The sequence below is a fragment of the Vombatus ursinus genome, unplaced genomic scaffold, assembly GCF_900497805.2.
Source record: "Vombatus ursinus unplaced genomic scaffold, bare-nosed wombat genome assembly UNPS02014867.1, whole genome shotgun sequence".
Taxonomy (NCBI): domain Eukaryota; kingdom Metazoa; phylum Chordata; class Mammalia; order Diprotodontia; family Vombatidae; genus Vombatus; species Vombatus ursinus.
In genome coordinates this window covers 2241553-2263782 of record NW_020954645.1, presented here as the reverse complement: position 1 = coordinate 2263782, position 22230 = coordinate 2241553, and the positions used below count along the sequence as shown (strand labels likewise).

Sequence of the window (22230 nt, the reverse complement as noted above, 5' to 3'; positions counted from 1 at the left end):
AGTAAAGGGTTCTACCAGAAAGCACCCAGTGAGGGGGCTTCATATTTATGGAATTGAAACCAAGTAAAGCAGCTAATGGTAAATGAGGTTAGCTTAAAAAAAAAAAGAAAGAAAGAAAGAAATTAAAAATTCTGAGTTCTCTATAAAGGAAGGTCTTGGGAGGCACTGTGCTGGGTGCTTTGTGATTATTATATTATCTGATCATCACAACACCCCTGGGAGGTGGGTGCTATTATTATCCTCATTTTACAGATGAAGACCTGAGGCAAAGTGACTTGCCCAGGGTCACACAACTAGTAATTGTCTGAGGCTATATTTGAACTCAGGTCTTCCTGACTCCAGGCCTGGCACTCTATCCACTGTGCCCCATAGCTGCCCACAAAGGTTTTATTGCTGTATATTATTTTAATATTGATTGATTGCAAAAAGAGATCATTCATTTGAGTCCAGTGATTCCAATGCAATGTTTATTTTTTTGTCTCTTTTACCAAGCCATTGACTCTTTTTTCATAATTTTCTTACATTGCTCTCATTTCTCTTCCCAATTTTTCCTCTATCTCTCTTACTTGATTGTCTAAATCTTTTTTGAACTCTCCCATGGCCTAAGACCACTTCATATTTTGCTTAGAAGCTTTTGAGGTAGAAATTTTGAATTTTCTGTCTTCTTCTGGTGTTTTTTTTTTTTTAAAATCTTCTTGTCACCATAGTAACTTTCTATGGTCAGAATTTTTTTTCTGTCGTTTGTTCATTTTCCCCAGTTTATTACTTGGCTTTTAGCTTTTTGTTAAAGTAGGGCTCTGCTTCCAGAGTGGAGGGCACATTGCTTCAAGCTTCAGGGGTTTTGTGTAGCTATTTTCAGAGATATTTCTAGGAATCTGTAAGTTTTCAGGTCTTTCAAGGTGGTGTGATCTAAGGAGAGGAGTTTGCTACTCTCCTGGCCTGTGCTCTGGTCTGTGAGCAACTTCAAGCACTCTTTTCTTTCCTCTAACTGTGAGTAGCCACTCCATTGTGGCCCCGAGTTCTGGTTTGCAGTTACTGCTCCTCCTCAACCTTAGACTGTCACCCGGACTAGGATCTGGATCTGAGTATGGGCAAAGCAACAGAGTCTACCTCAGTGCTAGCAAAGAGACCCCTGTAATCTCCTTCTGACCATTTGTTTGACCCCCTTACCATCTGTGGGCTGAGAGCTCCTGAAGCAGTAGCTGCTGCTGCTGATTCATTCAGTCCCAAGGCCTGCTCCTGGTTTGCTGAGGCCTGCTCCTGGTTTGCTGGGGCCTGGTCTGTACTGGTGTTACGTGTATTCCACTCTCACCCTGGTGCAACAGATGTTTCCTGCAAAACTTTTAAGCTGTCTTGGGCTGGAAAATTGTTTCATCTTATCCTTTTGTGGGTTCTGCCTCTCCAGGATTTAAGGGCATTATTTAAAGGACTTTGGAGGGCTTTGGGGGAGAGCTCAGGTAGTCCTGCCTTCTCTTCACCATCTTGGCTCTCTCTGTACTGTCATTATTAATACTGTTTTCTTGACTTGTTACTTTACTTTGTATCAGTTCAGAAAGATCTTTTCATGCATCTTGAATTCATTACCTTTATTTCTTACAATATCGTGATGTTTCATTTTGTTTATTTGTTTAGTCATTCTCCAACTAATAGGCATCTACTTTGTTTCCATTTCTAAACTATCACAAAAAAGTTCCTCTATGAATATTTTAGTGTATATGGAGACTTCTTATCAATGACCTCCTTAGAGTACAAGCCTAATAATAGAACCTCTGGATCAACGTGTATAGATATTAAAGTCACTTTATGTGCATAAATCCAAATTGCTTTCCAGAATGGTTGAACTGATTCACAAATCCACTAGTGTGCCTGTCTGATCCAGCCTTGACTATTCCCATCTTTTGTCATCTTTGCTGATTTGTAGAGGCAAAAATTCTGGGTGGTTTAATTTGCATTTTCTTAATGATTTGGAGCATCCTTTCATGTAGTTGTTAATAGTTGGCATAATTTTTTTTTTATTTCTGTTGATGCTTTGTAAGTGAATTTACCACATATCCAAGTAAAGTACCACATGTCCCAAGTCAAGCCTTCTCAGAGGTTCTCAAATGATGTCTTGTAAAGTGTTTGACCTCCAGGTCTTATACAGTTTCTTAGAGTCATCATGTCTGTGCTTTTTAGTTATGAAATAATATGGCCAATTCTGAAGAAAGCAGCGATAGAAATTAACTCAAAAAATAAACTCAAATCTGACTGAAAAAAATTTAATTGTTTTTGGTACCTGGAACAAAATAAATATTTAATAAATGCTTATCAAATTGAATTAAATGTACAAAATAGTCTGGGAATTTTAAGTGCATATATCAGATTCAAAGGATATTCCATTATCCTTGAAGTCATCAAATCTTTCATAAAATAGTATAATCAAAGTATTACAGAAAAGCAGTTCTGTTATTTGCATTCAGTTTAACAAATGCTTTAGCATGTGGTAGGCACTGGGAATGTTAAGATGCAAAGTGACCGTCCTTGTCTTCAAGGATGGCAAAATCTAATAGAATGAGAATAGAGGAGAGGTCAAAAGTTAAGATTAAGGAGTATCACTTGTAGCTGGCAGGATATTAAAGAAAACAGTGTTATTTGAGATCGGTTTTAAAGGAAGAGAAAGATGTTGGGAAGGAGTCTGTTCTGTGTAAGTTTTCTGGGGTCAAGAGAGGGCAGGACAAAACCTGAAAAATCACTAATAGTCCAGTTTGGCCATAATGTAAAAGATAGTAACACAAAAGCAGTTTGGAAATTAGGCTTTAGATGGTTGTGATGGGGCAGGAAGATTAAAACCAGATTATTCCAGCCAATGAATAGAAGAGCAGGGACTTAATTAGATTTGTGCCTTAGGAGATTACTTTGACAATAGTAGTGAAATACACCTTAAGAGAGTAGTGGCTAGAATGTTATATCGAAATCAGTAGCAGTGTAACGGAGGTAGTTGTGAGAGGTTTTGGAGGTAAAACCAACAGATAGGTAACTAATTGGCTGTAGGGAACAAAGAACAGGGAACAGGGTAGAGAAGGACACTGTACAGTCAACCCTGGTAATAAATTGTAAGCTTTTGAGAGTAGAAACTGTTTCTTCTGCATGGCCCACGTGATTGGTTATCTAGTAAATATTTGAGTATCAACTATGTGAAACTGTACTTCTTTGATAACATGCAAAGGAAAGTAAGACAATCTTTGTCCTCTTGGAGGTTTGCTTCACAGTCTCTTCATACTAGGGATATATTTATCATATTACCTTGATAACTTTTGCTTCCACTAAGATCTCTAGTGGGGTTTACTTTTCTGCCACACTTATGGCTAGTAACACTTGACTTGCTTTCCATTCATATGATTCCTTTTTTTAAAAAGAGTTTTTAGCTCTCTAATTGTCTCTTAAAATTGATTCATAAAAACTTCTTTTCTTGTTGATCCCTTTTCAAGCAGAAGACCTTGACACACAATTTACTGAGGTTATTTGTGGTCACCAGTTTCTTGCCTACTCTAGAACTCAGAACCTTCTGACACTATCTTATATCTTTCCTTTCTCAGTCAAACTTCCTGAAAAAGCGAACTGCACTATTTACTTCTCCTTCCTTTACTTTCACTTGCTTTACAACTTTTATAATCCAGCTTCTAACTTTATCACTCTACTGAAGTTATTTTCTCCTGAGTTACTCGTGATCTCTTTCTTATTTATTTGAATATCCTTTTTTTTCCCTGCCTATCCTTCTGGAGTCCTTTGCTTCATTTGGCACTGCTGATCACTTCTTTCTGTGATTTTCATGTCTGCTTTCTTGGTTCTTTTCCTCCTACCTGATAGCTCTTCCTTAGGCTTCTTTGCTACATCATGACCCATGTTGCCTGAGGCTCTGCCCTGGATCCTTTGAACTCTCTCACTTAGTTGCCTCATGAGTTCACATGGGTTGAATTGTCATCTTTTTGCAGATGACTCCCATTTCTTTAGATTCAGCTCATGTCTTTCCTGAGCTCTAGTTTTGTTGTTGTTGTCGTTTTGGTTTTGTTTTTTGCACGGCAGTTGGGGTTAAGTGACTTGCCCAGAGTCACACAGCTAGTAAGTGTTCTGTGCCTGAGGTCAAATTTGAACTCAGGTCCTCCTGACTCCAGGGCTGGTGCTCTATCTACTACGCCACCTAGCTGCCCCTTTGAGCTCAAGTTCTGCATCAGCTACTGCCTAGTGGACATTTAGGATTATACTGCAGGCATTCTAAAATCAGTATGTCTGAAACAAAGTTGATTATCTTTCTCCACAGCCCAGTCTTTTTTTTCCCCCAGATGTTTGTGTCCAGTTATCACCATCCTGGTTATCTAGGTTCAGAGCCTCTTTGTTATTCTTTACTCTTTGCTTTCGCACCTACCTATCCAGTCAGTTCCCATATTTTATTGTTTATATCTCCATCACATGCAAAATATCTGTTTCCGTTTGGTATGCTCAAATAACTTTCCTAATTAAGGTCCTCATCACCTTTTTGGCCAGGACTATTGCCTTCTAATTTGTATCCCTGCTCTAATTTTTTCCCGTCTCCTTCTTTCATACAGCTGCAGTTGTTATTCCTTAAGCAAAGGTTTAACCTGTGTAATGGTATGACCAGAGCTGCTTGTAATATTCCCAATGTGAATGTACTGTATTTTCATAAGGAAAAGATGTTTTCTCTTTTCTTTTCAATGTCCTTTGTGATGATCTCAGCAATGATCAACCAACAACCATTTAATTAAACTCTTGTGATGGCCAAAATATTTTATTAGATAGAAGTGATTAATTTGGTAGAAGCCTTTTCTTTATGGAGCAAAAAAGATATGAAACATATTCCTTATGCAGTCATTTCTACAATAACAAAAAAAAGAATAGAATAAGAGATTGATGATGAGAATGATATCTCTACCTGGTAGGATCAAGGAAGGCTTTTTTGAACAAATAGTATTTGAGATGGGACTTGATACTTGGGCGGAAGTTCAAAAGAGAGAGAGAGATTTAGGGTACTCTGACCCTTTGGAGGTGGAAACTTTGGAGGTGAAGGCTTCATGATAGTAAAGAACTGGAACAGATGGAGGAATGACCACCTATTCAAGTAGACTTCAAGTAGACATGGTTAAGATGGGATGGCTAGAGAGAAGAGAACGAGGAAAGAAGACTAATGTCATGGAAACCAAAAGAGGAAAGTAATTAGCTTACTGAAAATACTGGGAGTGAATAAAAATTTTAATCATTACTTTGAAATAGGTTATTTATATGAGGAAATAGCAATTTTTTATGTTCCTAATTAGCTGTGGATTCCTGAAACTGAGAGGTATATACAAATTTCTTGTCACTGTGCAGAAAAAGGTTACAGGAGGATTTTAGATGATCTGCCTTTGAGCTACCTTGAACAACTCTTTCATTCCTCCAGAATGAGTATTTCCCACCTTTGGAAAGCATGTGAGGGAGCTCCATATCATGGGCCTGTGGAAGGAGTTAAATGAGAGGGTTTTCAGAGCTTTCAGGGGCTTGAAGATGTGGAAGTTGTTCCTTGAATTTTCTCTTTAGATTCTAGAGTGTGTGCTCTAGATAGTAAAATAAATTGCAGTAGAAGAAAGCACTTCATCCTTCATCTTATTCAACAAAGAAATAGGTTTCTTTAGAATTGTAGAACCAAAAGAGACATTATTTAGAGTAATATGTGAAGATTCATGTTTGATCTTTGACACTATCTTGCTATGTAACCATGCAGTGTTGAAGTTTCTGGACCTCAATTTCCTCCTGCTTTGTAAAATGAGGATTAACTAGATCGTCTCTAAATTCAATGTCCTTTCTACTATATCATACTGTGTGCCTCTCAAAAAAAAAAAAGTGGAGGCCTGAGTTGCCTGCTTATGGCATTTATATGATTACTTTTCACTCTTTTCTCAAGAGTTTCTGCACTCTGCTTCTTGAATTCTGTTTCAGGCCATTAAATCTGTACGCCACAAGCCTTCATTCTCATTTCAGAACCATAAAAATGTTTACAAAAAGCCCTATTCTGGCTAAGTCATCATGGGGAGTTGTTAACATTCATTCTCAAAATGTAGACACCTGATAAGCATTGTATCTAAGTTGTGTATTTCCTGTAGCTTATGCTGCTTTATTTTTTACAAAATTATTTTGATTTTTGAAAAATGTCTATCTACTCCCAGTATAAGTAACAAAACCCTTAGCATATTTGTGAAAATTTCTTACCCTCCAATACATGGCTCCCCAGGTAGTTTGGAAGAAATATCTTCTACTTTAGGAAGTTTTAAACTAAAGCGGTTGGACCTTATAGTCTCTGTTACTGTAGTGTTGCTAGAGTCCTTAGCTGAAACAGCCCTAGTTACATGCATGATGTAGCTCATCCTTCTTGACCTTCTTGACATCCTTCTGCAGCATTTGACAGTACTGACCTCCTGGATTCACTCTCTCCTTTGAGTTTTCATGTCAGTGCTTTCTCCTATTTCTTTTACTTGTCTGACTAATTGTCTCCAGACCCTTTCTTTGCTCTACTAGAAATGTCAAAGATATACATGTATATGCACACATAGTATAAATACACATGCATACGCACATATATATATATATGAAAACAAGCTAATTTAGGAAGTAGTTTTCTTTATTCTAATATTCACTTAGCAGTCATATTAGTTCCCTGAGGCTGAATTATCCTCTCTGTCAATGTGATTCCAAGATCTGTATTTCCAGCCTCAGTCTCTTCCAGCAATTCATTCCTGTGAATTTAATTGTCTCTTGGACTTTACAACTGAGTGTCTCACAGACAGACTAATTGTCTTCCCATCCCTACCTACATATTCCTCTACTGAACTTCCCTATTTCTGTTTAAGATTTGCAACCTCACCATTGATCCACAATTCCTCCGTTCTCTGGTTTGTGGTTATAACATCAATGTTATTCTTACCCTCTCTACATATCTAATCACTTACCAGATCTTATCATTTGTATATCTGTGTCATCTATTGATCCCCTTTTCTTCACATAGCCACTGTTGTAGTTCAGTCCTTTGTTACCTCTCACCTTTACTTTTGCAGTATCCTCTTAATGAGTCGCCTTATTCTGATCCTCTCTCTTCTATAATTCAGCATCCACATAGTGGCCAAATTGCTGTTCTTTTAGCTTAGGTCTGACCATGTCTCTCTTCTGCTCTAAAACCAGTAGCTCCCTATTGTCATTAGGACCAAATGTAAATTTCCATCTCACCTTTAAAGGTGACAATTTGTCCCTAACTTATCTTTACAGTTTCATTTTATGTAGTTTCCTTTTCAACTTCACTGAGTAATAGAACCAAACTGGCCAGCACTTTGTTCCTCACGTGGCACTTTTGTTTCATATCTCTCTGTGTTTGTACTGACTATCCATCTTGCTTAGAATACATTCTGCCCTCATAGGAACTCTCATTTCCTTCAAGACTCAACTCAGTACCTTTTACATGAAGCCTTTTTTTTCCTCCTTACCTCCCTACTTTGTATTTAATTTCCTTGTGTTTATGTTGTATTTATTATGTGTTTATATATATATATATATATGTCATATTCTCCAAAAGTATGTAAATTACTTGGCAAGGTTTTTCTTTATTTTAAAAAAAATTTTGTGATATATCCCCAGCACCTAGCACAGTGCCTGGCACATAGTACGTGCTTAATAAAATGCTTGTTCACTGATTATTAATGATTTACAGCTCATCTTTATATAATGACTTACAACTCAAAAAGTGCTTTTTTTCTCTTATGGCAGGACAATGTTACTAGTGCAAAATATTTCCCATTTTACAAATGAAGAAACTGAGATTCAGAGGCAGACTGATATTTAAGTCATAAAAGTAGCAAGTGTTAGAATTAAGACTTGGTGTCCAGTATTTTCTGTTTACGTCACACCCTCTTTCGTTTGTTCGTTCGTTCTTTCTTTCATTCTTTCTGGCAGTTGGGGTTAAGTGACTTGCCCAGAGTTACACAGCTAGTGAGTGTTATGTGTCTGAGGTCAGATTTGAACTCGGGTCCTCCTGACTTCAGGACCAGTGCTCTATCCACTGCACCATCTAGCTGCCCCTATGCCTCTTGGTTAGGAACAAATCCAGATTAGTCCTCAATCATTGGCTTCTAACCAGAATAGAAGGTTCTTTGGAGCCATATGTTTGTTTCCAAAGAACAGAAAAAGAGGACTATATGTGAAACCACAAGTCTCTAACATACAGCTTGCTTCTTTTAAATTATATAATTAATACAGCATTGTTATTTTCTAAGCTATCCAGCTTGTCTGCATATACCACTGAATTTTTTTGTACATTTTTGAAAAATGCCTCAATGATCTTTTTTTGTTTTTCATTTTGGGGGTTGGGGTAAGGAGACAATACTATTGCTCATTGCTTTCTCCCTCCAAAATAGTCCTTCTCCCACTTTAAGAAAAAAAAAAGAAAGAAAAGTCCTTGTGACAGATGAGCATAGTCAAGAGAAACAAATCCAAACATTTACAATGTCCAAAAACATATCTTTGGGAGGGGCAGCATGTTTAATCATTGTTCTTCATGGATTGTGGTTGATCTTTGCATTGACCATAGTTAAGTTTTTCAAAGTTGTTTTAGTAATGGTTCTCATTTTCAGTTTCACTCTGTATTAGTTCATACAAGTCTTCCCAGGTCTCTCTCAAATAGTTTGATCATTTCTTGCTTCATAATGATATTCCATAATTTGTTCACTTGTTCCTTGCTTGATACATATCCATTTGGTTCTATGCTACTACAAAAAGAACTGCTATATAATATTTTTGTATGTAGGGCCCCTTTTTCTCTCTTTTTTATATCTTTGGTATCTAGGTCTAAAGGTTGGATTCAAAGGGGATTTATAGTATAGTGGCTTTGGAGGTAAAATTCCGCATTGCTTTCTAGATGGTTGAGTGAATTCAGTTCTGTTTTCCTATAACCCCTCCAATAATAATCATTTTTGCCAATATGAAAGGTATAGAGTAGAACCTCAAAGTTGTTAGAATCATTTCTATAACAGGGATTTGGGGCATTTTTCATGGCTATTGATAGCTTGAATTTCTTCCTTTGGGAACAATCTTTTGGAGAATGGTTTCTGTTCTTATATATTTGAATCAGTTCTTTTTTTGGAGGGGGGGGCTAGGCAATCGGGGTTAAGTGACTTGCCCAGGGTCACACAGCTAGTAAGTGTTATGTGTCTGAAGAATCAATTCTTTATATGTCTGGTATATCAGAATTTATCTGAAAAGCTTAATGAAAAGTTTTTTTCCCCCTCAGCTAACTGTTTCCCTTTTAGTTTTGACTGCCTTGATTCTGTTTGTACAAAAACTTTTCAGTTTTATGTAATCTAATTTTGTCCTTTGTAGTTCTCTATATTCTTTATTTGGTCATGAACTCTTCCTTTCTCCATGGCTATGAAAGGTCCTTGTTTGCCCTTCTAATTTGTTTATGATGTGACCTTTTATATCTAATTAGTGTGTCCATTTAACTCTTACCTTCCTATATGATGTGAGTTGTGGTCTCGAAGTTTTTGTTCAGTAGTGACACCTTACGCCAGCAATAGAGGTCTTTAGGCTCATCAAACATGATACTACTATTAACTGTTTTCTTCTGTGTGTTAGGCACCTGTTGTTTTCTACTCTTCAGCTGTGTTGTTTTGTTTTTTTTTTAACTGATTCCAAAGAGTTTTGCTGCTTTTTAGTACTTTTTGAGATCTGGGATTATTGGACTCCTTTCCTTTCAACCTTTTTAAACTCTTTTGTCAGTATGTCGAGTCATTTCAGTCAACTCTTCGTGATTTCATTTGAGGTTTTCTTGGCAAAGATATTGGAGTGGTTTGCCACTTCCTGCTCCAGCTCGTTTGACAGATAGAGAAACTAAAGCAAACAGGGTTAAGTGACTATAAAGATAAAGACAAAGGAAGAGCACGAGAGAAGGGAGCAAGATAATGAAGGGGAAAAAAAGATAGGAGAAAATTTGAAAATTATTTAAATAAGGCTTAATGTGAGATTTTCCAAAACGAAAGAAAACGCATGTCCAAATACTTCTTTTGGTAGTAGGGTGGGTCATTTTAAATATTTGGTGAAGATAAAATGTTCCAAATGGTATATTTCTGATGTTAACAAGTTACTCCATCTAGTCTTTCTATAATGAATATATGATGGTAGTAAGTGAAATGATTTTTCTTTTGGTTATTGAAAAGGTGCTTGAAAAGGTGCTTTAAAAGATGCACTAGCAGGGGGCAGCTCGGTGGCGCAGGGGATAGAACACTGGCCCTGAAGACAGGAGGACCTGAGTTCAAATCCAGCCTCATACCGAACACTTGTCATTTACTAGCTGTGTGACCCTGGACAAGTCACTTAACCCCACTTGCCTAAAAACTAAGAACTTAAAAAAAAATGCACTAGCAGAGTGAAAATAGTATGAAAGTTTCTAACTAGATAAGAGTCAAAGTTCAGAAATAAAAAGGAATCAAAAGGTTTATTCAAGCCCAAATAATTCTGTAGCCTTTTCTATGGGGATATAATAGGTAGAGTGCTAGAGATGGAGTCAAGAAAGCTAGGGTTCTAGACTTGTGACCATAAGCAAATCCAATTAACTTCCTCTTTCCTCCTTCCCCTATTGTAGTTTCCTTTTATATGAAATGATGAAGATAATAACCTCACAGGGTTATGAGACTCAAATCTCAAATATGAGAATTTATATAGAATGCTTTGCAAACTAAACTTCCCGACAATAAGAGTTATCCATGATGCCTTAGGAAGGTAGTGAGTTTGCCCTTATTGGAAGTCTTTCAACAAAAGCTATGTGAATGGTTATTTATAAAATATGTTGTAATGGGTTTTACTTTATGGAATGATTTGGACTAGATGGTGACTGTGATCCCTTCTAACTCTAAAATGCTATGATCTTTTGAAGTCAGTCTGTGTGGCAGTTTATCATTCCTCAGAAGAGCTAGAGAAATGTACTAAAATATGAACCACTTTAAAATTTAACATCTATTATTTATTTTTTGTGGTATTTCTTTTGACTAATACCTGGCATTTACATTATGCTTTACAATTTGCAAAGTGTTTTCCATTTACTCCCATTTGATCCTCAGAACAGTACAGTGAAGTAGGCAATGCAAATATATCCCCATTTTACAGATGGGGAAACCAAGGTTCTGAGAAGTAGTTTGTCTACAATTACATGCCTATTAAGTAGGACTAGAATCTGAGCTAGACTCCAAATCCTTTACATTTTCCATTATACCTCATCTGCCTACATAATTTGCATTGTCAAATTGAACTATTTTTATGGAATAAATTTAATGCAGTTCCTATTAAGGGAAGAGAGAGTTTCTTGCAAACAACAATGAAAACAAAATAGAGTCTAATTTCTTATTTTTTGATGATTTGTCTTTTACATTATCATATTTTACTATCAGGAATTTTGTGTGTGTGTGTGCACATGCTGTGTGCATGTGTGTAATATATATTGAGAGGCATGATGGTATACTAGAAAGAAATATTATTTTGGCGTAAGACTTGGCCAGTTCACTTTAACTTTGAGTCTTTGTGTCCCCCTCTGTAAAATGAAGACTTTGAACCAGATTGTTCTAATGCCACTTACCTGTGCCAAGTCTTACCTTGTGTAAGTATGTGCATGTGTGTGTATAGGGGGAGATGTATATCTGTGTGTTGATGTAGGGCATGCTTTCCCTTACGGTGTGGAGGCAGTTCTGGTCTCTCAGGGTTGGGTTAAAGGAGCGTGAGTGGTCTTCCCTAAGCTTAAAAGGCTGAGTGTGGACCTGTCTGTTCAGAAAGCAACCTAGAAAAGTCAGAGGCTTATCACCAACTTGGCAACAAGGTGTAGAATTTTTCTACCATAGCACTCATAGACTGTGTACTAAGTCACCAAGGGAGTTACACTATTTCACTGGAGCAAAGAGTGAGTATACCCATCTTGAACAAAATTTTGGATTCTTGAACTGTTGAAAAATGGTAGAGATATATGTGTATATATTTACTTGTATGAGTACCTACATATTTTTTTTTCCCTCCAAAGTGCAGTTTACTGGCTGTGTTAAGATATATCAAGTTATATTAATTATGAATTGCACACCTCTGAAAAGCTCATGGTGTGACTTCCTTTGTCCAAAAGCTAAGCCTCATATGTGTAATCAACCAGAACTACATATGATCATTAGTGACTTTATAATTCTAATTAAGAACATGACCTGTATTTTCTGGTGTGGTAGAACAGGAAACAGTAAAATTATAGAATAAAACATCAGGGAGATACTACAGCATTGAAAGACATTGGCATATGGATCAAAGAAAGCTATAGATGTTTTACATGAGATAACTACAGTACTGTATTTGGATTTTAAAAACAGACTTGAATTTCTGTGATTGCATAAATATGTCAGCCTAGGAAAATAAGTATTCATAGAATCTCAAAGGAATAAAATGGAAAAAGAATCTTTTTTCTCCTGAAGTGATTCAGTACTCGCTAATTCTACTTTTAAGGAATGTGCAATTACCATTTTCCTCTGCAGTTTATCGGCAACAAGAATATTTCTAAGTCCCTGGTAATGGCTAATGAAGAAGTCTGGGGGCAGCTAGGTGGTGCAGTGGATAGAGCACTGGCCCTGAAGTAAATAGGACCTGAGTTCAAATCCGGCCTCAGACCAAATACTTGACACTTACTATCTGTGTGACCCTAGGTGAGTCACTTAACCCCAATTGCCTTTTAAAAAAAAAAAAAGTCTGTAAGATGGGTACAGACTAATTGGAATACATTTCAGTTTCATAAGTTAATTTACTAATGGATTAGGTTATTTCTTGTTATGGAGGTTATATAAACAAAACTGCATGATGAGGTTGAGACCAAGGGTTAAAAATACCATTAACTTTCTATTCCAGTTTAAACACACACACACACACACACACATGCATGCACACTCACAACTTTGTTCTATTTTTCTTATAAGTTTTCACTCCCTTTAAGATATATAATTTTTCAGAATTGTAGATAAGATTGTAGCTTAAAATGAAGAAAGAATTTATTAGGTGCCTACTATGTGCCAAGCAGCATGCTAAGTGCTTTACAAATATTATCTTATTTGATCCTCACAACAACCCAGGAAGGTAGATGATATTATTATCCCCGTTTTCTACAAAATCTCAGTAATCACTTCAGCTAATGTCAAAGTAATTTTTTACTGGTTTTGTTTTTTTTTTAAAGAATGCACATGTAGAATCAGAAGTGACATATGAGGTCATGTATTCCAATCTCTTTATTTTTAGGGGTAGCTAGATGGTACAATGAATTTGATTTAGCACCAGGCCTAAAGTGAGGAAGACCTGAGTAGCCTTGGACACTTACTAGCTATGTAACCATGGGCAAGTCACTTAATATCTTTCTGCCTTAGTTTCTTCAACTGTAAAAGGGGGATAATAATAGCTCCTATCTCCCAGTGTTGCAAGGATAAAATGAGATATTTATGAAGCTCTTAGTATAATGCCTGGTACGTGGTAGGTACTATGTAAGTATTAGCTGTAGTAAATATATAATGTTTTGTAGATAAGGAAACTGAGAGCAAAGATTTGTTCCTGGGCTTTCAAATTCCAAATCTAATGTTTCCCCCTCCTTTCACATGTTTGACAAAACTCTAGAAACAATAACCTTGCTGAGAATTCTAGAGCTCTATATTGATTACCACAATGTGGTAATGATATCTAGATATTTCTCATGTTTTCCAGTGAAAAATTCACATTAGCTGTTGTCATGAAACTACTTTAAATCATCACATGTACGTGGGAGAAATCATGGTGTTGTTTCCAGTTGTCATTGTCATTTTATTTGTACCACTGCCAGTATGAATAGTGGGAATAGGTATTTGGTAAATGTTTTTAAACTAGTTTGAGTTACTGATTTCAGCTTTCCAATTTAGTAGTTTTACCCAGATGATTTTTTGAGTAGGGAGAAAATAGTTAATCTTTGCAAAGAATTTCCAGTGCTGTGTGTATTGCTTCCCATACTGTGGTACTTGAGCTTTTTTGAAAAATATGTATGGTTACATATAGCCAGGAATGTCAGATGCTTGGAAGATAAGTTTTCTTGTCAGTTAATTGTGTCACAGGTTCATTTGTTGCATTACATAGGCATACTTGAAAACTCAGCCATGAGTGAACTTGAGGCTTTCCTTTTTTTAGAGATGCCTAATCTTTTTTTTTGCTGCATTTATCTGATTACTCTCAGAGTTACTTAACTTTTATAGCCACGAAGGTTCACAGCCTGGAGTTAACAAAGCCACGGAAATAGAACAGGACTAAAAGTGGGAATTGAAAGCATTTATCCCAATAGAGTATTTTTATGCCGGGTTCCTAAAGTGAGAAAAGTTGAATGTGTTTGTTTTCATATATCATTGAAGAAGGGCCATGTTTTACTTTGTTTTCTGTTTCGGTCAAGACCTATTAAAACTCCCTGCCAAATGCCCAGACTCTATACTTCTCTAATCACCCTTTCCAGTCTTAGTAAGCTGTTACCTCATCTTGAGCACTGACTTCTATCCTTTCTATTCTGTTTCCCTTCAACCCTCAGCGTCAGATCTCATCACTTGCAGGGTTAAGGGGTGCTAATAGCCCACACCTGAGAGAAATAGAGTTTATTTTCATTACTAAAGGCTTAAAACAATTTTGTTGGCCAAAATTTTTTTTCCCAAATTTACTTCATCTGTTTTCAATTCTATTTCAAAAAAGGCTGTAGCTATTTAATAGTTCATGTGTTTAGTCACTAGTTGTTGCAGAAGCACTCAAAGAGACAGTATTGTACTAGATAAGCTTTCTTAAATTGTATTAACTTCAGAACAAAGGTCCTTAACCTAAGGTCTGCAGATCCTTTGGGATTTCTGGAAAGTTTTTGGCAAGGGGAGGGGGAAGAATGGGAGGAGAGGCCAAATTACATCTTTATTTTCCCTAATTTCTAACTGAAATTTAGCATTTCTTTCAATTACTGTATTTTAAGAAAAACCCAACATTCTAAGAAGGGGTTCATAGGATCCCTAGATTGCCAAATGGGTCCATGACACAAAAAAAAGAATAATAATCCCTGAGCGTGTCCAAAGGAGAGGAGGTAACCATAATGACGAGAGAGATCTTGAAACTCTGTCATCAGACGAATGGTTGATTGAAAAGCCCGTAATAGTATATGGTAGTGATCTTTAAGCATTTTAAAAGCAGTCTTGTAGAAAAAGAAATAAACTTAGCATTACTGTAGAGTACAGAACTAGAACCAATAAGTAGAAGTGACAGGAAAGCAGCCCATTCTAAAGAAGTACTTTATAAAAATGAGAGCTGTACATAAGGGAAATGGGCTGCCTCATTAATTCATCAAGCTGGGCCTGCTGAATGCTAGTCACTTGGAATTCCCTCCTTCCCTCCCACCCCTTCAGTGTTCAAGTCAAAGCCTGGAAGAAAGATTGGGAGGGAAATTAAGCTAGATGCTCAGTTAGTGTCTCCTAACTCCCAGTGCTTTGTTACGGGCGTGGAAGAAAAAGGTTATAGAGGAATTTCATAAAACTCAGATGATATTTTCAGATTTGTTTGAGGATGGGGGAAGCAAAGTGAGGCGAAAGGTAGCTTAAGAAGAAGATAAGTAACTAGATCTAGGAATAGACTCTCCCCTAGCATCATCAAAAATGGTCCTCCCTCTAATTAGCAGTACCACCCTCAGATGCCATGCTGCTTGTTTTCAAAACAAGTTGTTGTCACATGTAAAATACTGTATGAATGTAAGCTATTAATAATTACAGCAACCTCATGCTATACTTAAATATGAGGAAAAACTTTGGTAGTTTTTATTGTTTATACTATTTCTTAAAGGAAGGTTGGCATAATTAACTCCAATTTATATATTAGGATCCTGAGGCATAAATTAAATCAGTAGGAAAATTCTTGAGAAAATTATAACAAGCCCCTAGTCATTTAAATCTTAACTGCTAATGAAGACTATGCTAGATACAAGTGAAAGTGAACATCTCTTTTTAAACTTCCTGTTCGTAAATCTCTAGCATATGTACATATTTCACTAACTCTTAAGTTATCTAGAACATATTATTTAAAACCTAATCAATGTGAACATTAACATAGTGTTGTATAAATTATAAATGTCTGCCCAATTCTTCCCATTTCTCACATGTAAAATTATCATCACTGTCAAATAATTGAAACTGTCTTTTCCACAAAACTAACCTTTCTTCTGATTGGTTTTTTAGGAAGTGTATCGAATTCCAAAAAAGAGTCAGACTGAAAAAGAGAACAATGGTATGTATTCATTGATCCTCTACACATGGGTTTATGTGTTTCCCTAGTTGCACGTAGAGTTCTCTGAGGGATTTTGGGGACCATTGTTCTTTCTTCTTTGTGACTAGGGATAATATGTTCAATAAATAGAGGATAAAGACCTTTCTGGGACTTTTAATTCCTCATTTATAAAATCTGGTGGTTGAAGTAGGTTTTCTCTAATGTCCTTTCTGGCTCCAGCGTTCTATTTCAATATAATACTTACACATACCTTCCTTTTATCTAATGAAAATATAAACTCTTTTTCCAAAAACACTCCTATGAGAGTGTTATACAGTTTACCTAAATTTTAACAAAAAGCTTGTGATAAAGTATCTCATTTTTTTCTTGTGGAAAAGATGCAGAGATGTGGGCTAGACATTGGTAAATTTAGATGAATTCAGAAATGGGTGACTAAGCACGGTCATTTATTGCTTCATGTCAATCTGTAAGATCCCCAGTGGAATAACCCCCGGGGTCTGTGCTTGGCCCTGTGCTGTCTACTCTTTTCATCTACTCTTTTCATATTGATTTGGATAATGGGATAAGTAGCATAAATTCATATTGACAGAGTCCAGAAAGATCTTAAAACATTAGAAAAATCAAGTTGAATTACTAAAATAAACTTTAGTAGAGATAGAGCAATCAGGTTAGCATAGTGGTTAGAATGCTGGTCCTGGAGTCAAGAATTCACATTCAGCTTCAGACACTTAATAGCAGCATTACCATGGGCTGGTCACATAACTCCTGTTTGCCTCAGTGTTCCTCATCTGTAAAATGAGCTGGAGAAGGAAATGGCAAACCACTCCAATATCTTTGCCAAGAAAACCCCAAATGATGTCACAGAGAGACAGAAACGACTGAACAACATCATCTCTGGGTACAGGCAGAAGATGTTTGCTTTTAGGGACACTAAATAGGAGCTCTAATTATTAAAAGTTAAATTATTGAGATTTTATTATGTGGGCAGGGTTCTATCTCATTGTCTTGTGGAATCATTCTATGTATGAAGCAAAATTCCTTTTTTCTGAGGTTTGGGGGTTAGAGAAATTTTTAGAAAGAACTATTCCATCATCTTTCTGGTCACGTCTAACTATCTCTTTTAAAGTTGTCAGGACAGGATAGGTAATGAGTTCATTTATTTAGTTTGAAGTTTTAGTTTACTTTGATAATACTAAAAGGTAAAAGTCTAGTGACTTGGTTGTTTTAGTTAGCCTTTTTTTCTTTCAGGTGATCGGGGAAGAGATAATGTAGGTCTTAGAGACCAAGCAGCTACCCCAAAGACTCCTAACCGATCCAGAGAAAGAGAACCAGAAAGACAAACGCAGAGCAAAGAAAAAAAGAAACGAAGGAGTTCCCTTTCACCACCACCTTCTGCTTATGAACGAGGAACAAAGAGACCTGATGATAGGTAAGTGGGGGCAGTAATTACTCTGTGATTTGATCAAGGACAGAAGTACCTAAGCAAACATTCCGTAATTTCAGTAGGAGAGAATTTGGATTAACAAGTAACACTACAGAGAGATAAGAAAAATGACTGCAAACAGACCTTCAATTTATAGAGAAATTGTTTGATAGCTTTGAAGAAAGTAGTGTGTTGTGTGGTTGAAATTGGAAGTCAAATTGCAAAGAGTTGAGAAGTGATTGCAAAATGTGAAAGTACAATATAGAATGGTTTCCTAGGGGTTTGGTTTAAAAGGAAGCAAAGTTGTAGGATGATAGCCTTGAGTGGAATGTCAAGGTCAGGGGAAGGTAAATGGAAGCATAGGCATATTTTTTTAGGCCGTATTCCTAATATGGCCTAAATAGAAGAGATGAAGAGAGATATAGGGTTGATCAAAAGTAACAAGGTTCTGGAGAATATAGGCTCTGACAAACTTTGAAGTGCTTTAAAATTTTTAAAAAGGGATGAAACCTTTCCTGATCTTCTTGTCTTCTTCATTTTCAGATATGATACACCCACTTCTAAGAAAAAAGTACGGCTCAAGGACCGCAATAAGCTTTCCACAGAAGAACGCAGGAAGCTCTTTGAGCAGGAGGTGGCCCAACGAGAAGCCCAGAAGCAACAGCAGCAGATGCAGAACCTAGGGATGACTTCCCCCCTTCCTTATGAGTCCTTAGGCTATAGTGCTCCTCACCATAGCTTTGTTGGCTACCCTCCTGGTTATCCCATGCAGGCTTATGTGGATCCTAGCAATCCTAATGCTGGGAAGGTGCTATTACCCACGCCTAACATGGACCCTATGTGTTCTCCTGCCACCTATGAACATGCCCAGACTTTGGGACATTCGGTAGAACCAACCCTTGCAACTCCTCAACCAGTTCCAGTAGTACAACATGTAGCAGCACCAATGGAGGTTTCAACTTCACAGTACGTAGCACAGAATGAAGCCGTTGTCCATCAGGAACCTAATGTAGCTGTTTTGCCAGTACCTGCCCCAGGTCCTGTACAGGGACAAAGTTATGGTGTTTGGGATTCTAATCAACAGACTGTCCCTGTGCAGCAGCCATACTCCCCTGCACAGTCTCAAACAGCCATATATTACCAGGGACAGACATGTCAGACTGTCTACGGTGTGACACCACCTTATTCTCAAACGACTCCACCAATTGTACAGGTAACTGCTTTGCAAAATCAGTTTATTTTTGTTTTTGTTCTGCTTATCATATTAGCCATTAACTGTTGTGATTGAGAACTTGGTATCTTAGTCACAAAATGTTTAAAAGACAATTTACTTTTCCTTCTTCTTGTCTCCACCTTACCATTCATACTTTGTGTCCATTATTTTTGTGTCATCTAGCATACTTCTCAATACAGGAATTAACTCATGATCTTATGCCCAAGAGCCTTTATAAGAATAAAACGTTAGAGTTGATAGTATGTGATATTCTTGCACCTTTGGGTGAATTTTGGGATAAGGCACAAGAGTTGACAAAAGAACTAGTTGTATTTTTTGTAATTTTTTTTTCCACTTCTGAATAGATTCATTTAGGAGTTGGTATTAGCTCTATTCTGAATCAGAAATTACTTAAAATGTTATTCATTACGTCTGATATTTGACTAATTTTTGCAATATCTATCATGTTATCTTACAATAAATACTTGGTATTTAAAAATCTTACCTTACTGTAGTATGCTAATTAGATCTCTAATTAGACTTGTTTTTGTTACTTCTTCCTTTTTTATGCTTCAGCACTTGTCATATCATTTGAAATTTCCTAGACTAGAAATTGTTTAACACATTTGAGTGCCTACCCACTCATACAAGTGAAACCATTCCTTATGCAATCTGTTACTTTGAATCTAGTCATATAATATAAATTAAAGCATGAAGAAATTTTAGAGAGGCCATCACCTAGGACCAGACCTAGACTAATCCCTTCATTATGAGGCCTAAAGATGTCAAAAGATTTAAATAAAGTCTGTAATTAGAATCTTGGGTGCACCTGCAACTACACCCATATGTAACTTAGAGAAGGCATATAATAATGGTGGTTCTAAACAGATGTCACTCTTTGTTATGTAGAAGGTGTAAAATAAAATCCAGTTTCTCTGTCTTGGGCAAAAAGAGTTCTTTAAGGCATTTAATCTTCAGTTTTTTTTTCCCATCCCTGCCTATTTGTCCCTCATACTTTACCATCTGTAAGTGGGTCAGGCCCAGTTAATCCTCCCATCTGTAATTGACCCGAGGTCTCATACATGCTGAACCACTAGGTATAATGGAAAGATTCAGAGGTAAGAAAATCTTTGCTTTCCCTAGGTCATCTTAGTTGAACAGAGCAGGCATTCATTGGACCTATACCCAACTTTTGTATATAACAGGGGGAGTATTTGATGGAATAACCCTGAAACAACTGAAATTTTTTTACTTTTTTTTTTTGCTATGTTTTATTTTTACCGTTATCTTGATTTCCATACATTTTCTTTTTTCCTCCCTTATGGAGAGCCATCTTTTCATCACTTAGAATAAAAAGGAAGACAAAAACAGTTCAGGGAAACCAACCAGCACATCAACTGTGCCTGACCAGTATAATATCATAGCATTTAGTTTTGATTTTGTTTCCATTGACATTGTTTTGTTTTCCTAGTTCTATTTACTTTATTCTACATCTGTTCATATGGAGTCTGCTCTGTTTCTTTGAATTCTTCTTGTGTAATCGTTTCTTAAGACATAGTAATATTCCATTACATTCACTCATTCTTACTTGTTTGCCATTTCCCATTGATAGACATCTACTTTGTTTCCAGGTCTTTGCCACTACAAAATTGCTGTATTGGATAAAAACAAAAACCTCGTTTCTAAAAAAAAGACATTCAGTCTAGGAGTGCAACACGTAGCAACACCAAAGGAGGTTTCAACTTCACATATGTACTTCTCCTACAGGCTAGAGAGGAAAGTAGATATAACAAACTGATTGAATGTTTAGTCACATCATTAGCATTACTTAAAATTGGACTCCAGAATGATTTTTTTCTCTATTACTGTCTTTTTCATACTTTGCCAGTTTGATAGCCTTGAGTTTGAAAGTCAGGGTTATTTTGGTATGTGTTTCCCTTAAAGAAACTAGGTGGTACCATGGATAGAGAATGCTGGAACTGGAGTTAGAAAGACCTGGATTCAAATCCTGCCCCAGAGATTTAATAGTTATGTTGACCCTGGGCAAGTCATCTAATCTCTTTCAGTCTCAGTTTCTTCATCTGAAAAATGCAAATAATAGCACCTACTTCACAAGATACAATAATAATTTACAATTCTTCTTTTGAAAACTGTGTTCTTTGAACCACTTATCCTTTCAAAAACGGCTTTGGTCTTAATATTCATATTAGCTTCCTATGTTTCTTGGATGTAAGGTCTTTATTGGAGACATGATGCAAAAAATTTTTCCCAGTCAACATGTCCTTATTCTAGTTGCATCAGTTTTTAGTGCAAAAATTCAATTTCATGTAATTGAAATGATCTAGTTTAGTAATATTTGTACCCCTTGTTGCATTAAAACTCTTCCTCATCCCCAAATCCTAGATGTGAAAGGTCCATTCTGGGTCTCTACTTTATTTTTATGACATATTCTTTAATATTCAGGTCAGAAAGTCATTTCAAATTTATTGTGTTTTATAAGATGTTGGTCTGAACTTAGTTTCTGTTAAACTGCATTCCAGTTTTTCCAGAAGATCTTATGAAATAGGGAGTTCTCCCAGAGAATTTATATTCAAAAATTTATCGAACACTGTGTTTATTCAATTTGTTTCCAACTGGTCCTTATCTATGTTCTGCTGAACTACTTTCTATTTTGTAATTAGTACAAAATAACAAGTGTTCTTCACCCTTCACCCCTACTTCTTTTCATTATTTTCCTTCTGCTTCTTGACCTTTTTTACCCTGAATATATTTTGTTATTTTTCCTCACTCAATAAAGTATCTCCTTGTTTTTGTTTTTGTTTTTTTTATAATTTATCACTAAGTTCAAGTTAGATTTATGCCAAGGATACAAGAACGTTTCAACATTAAAAAAAACAATGTAATCATATTGAAAACACAGACAACTTCAAACCACTCTCAATAGATTTTTTAAAAAGAAAACTTATTTTTTAAAATTAGTTAGTTTATTTTTTGTTTTCAACATTTACTTCCATAAGCTTTTGAGTTTTAAATTTTCTCCACCTTTCCCCCTCCCCAGTACAGCATGCAATCTGTTCTAGGCTCTACATATACATTCTTATTAAACATATTTTCACATTAGTCACATTGTAAAGAAGAAATAGAGCAAATGGGAGGAACCACAAGAAAGAAAAAAACAAAACCAAAAAAAAGAAGAGCAAATAGTATGCTTCGATCTGCATTCAGACTCCGTAGTTCTTTCTCTGGATGTGGACAGCAT

The 22230-nt window shown here is 36.3% G+C and overlaps 1 protein-coding gene across 3 annotated transcripts in view; it reads left to right on the top strand.

Moving 5' to 3' along the window:
• The window catches only part of SETD2 (SET domain containing 2, histone lysine methyltransferase), a 142714-nt gene that overhangs the window by 82710 nt on the left and 37774 nt on the right, over positions 1–22230 (top strand). The window contains exons 13-15 of one of the 3 annotated variants that reach the window (XM_027842146.1): positions 16287–16335; positions 17584–17764; positions 18302–18971. In XM_027842146.1, the coding sequence (XP_027697947.1) occupies positions 16287–16335; positions 17584–17764; positions 18302–18971 (900 nt within the window). Of the gene's footprint in view, positions 1–12566; positions 12672–16286; positions 16336–17583; positions 17765–18301; positions 18972–22230 lie in introns of those variants that run through there. The other 2 variants (XR_003567319.1, XR_003567320.1) reach the window with 2 other exon arrangements.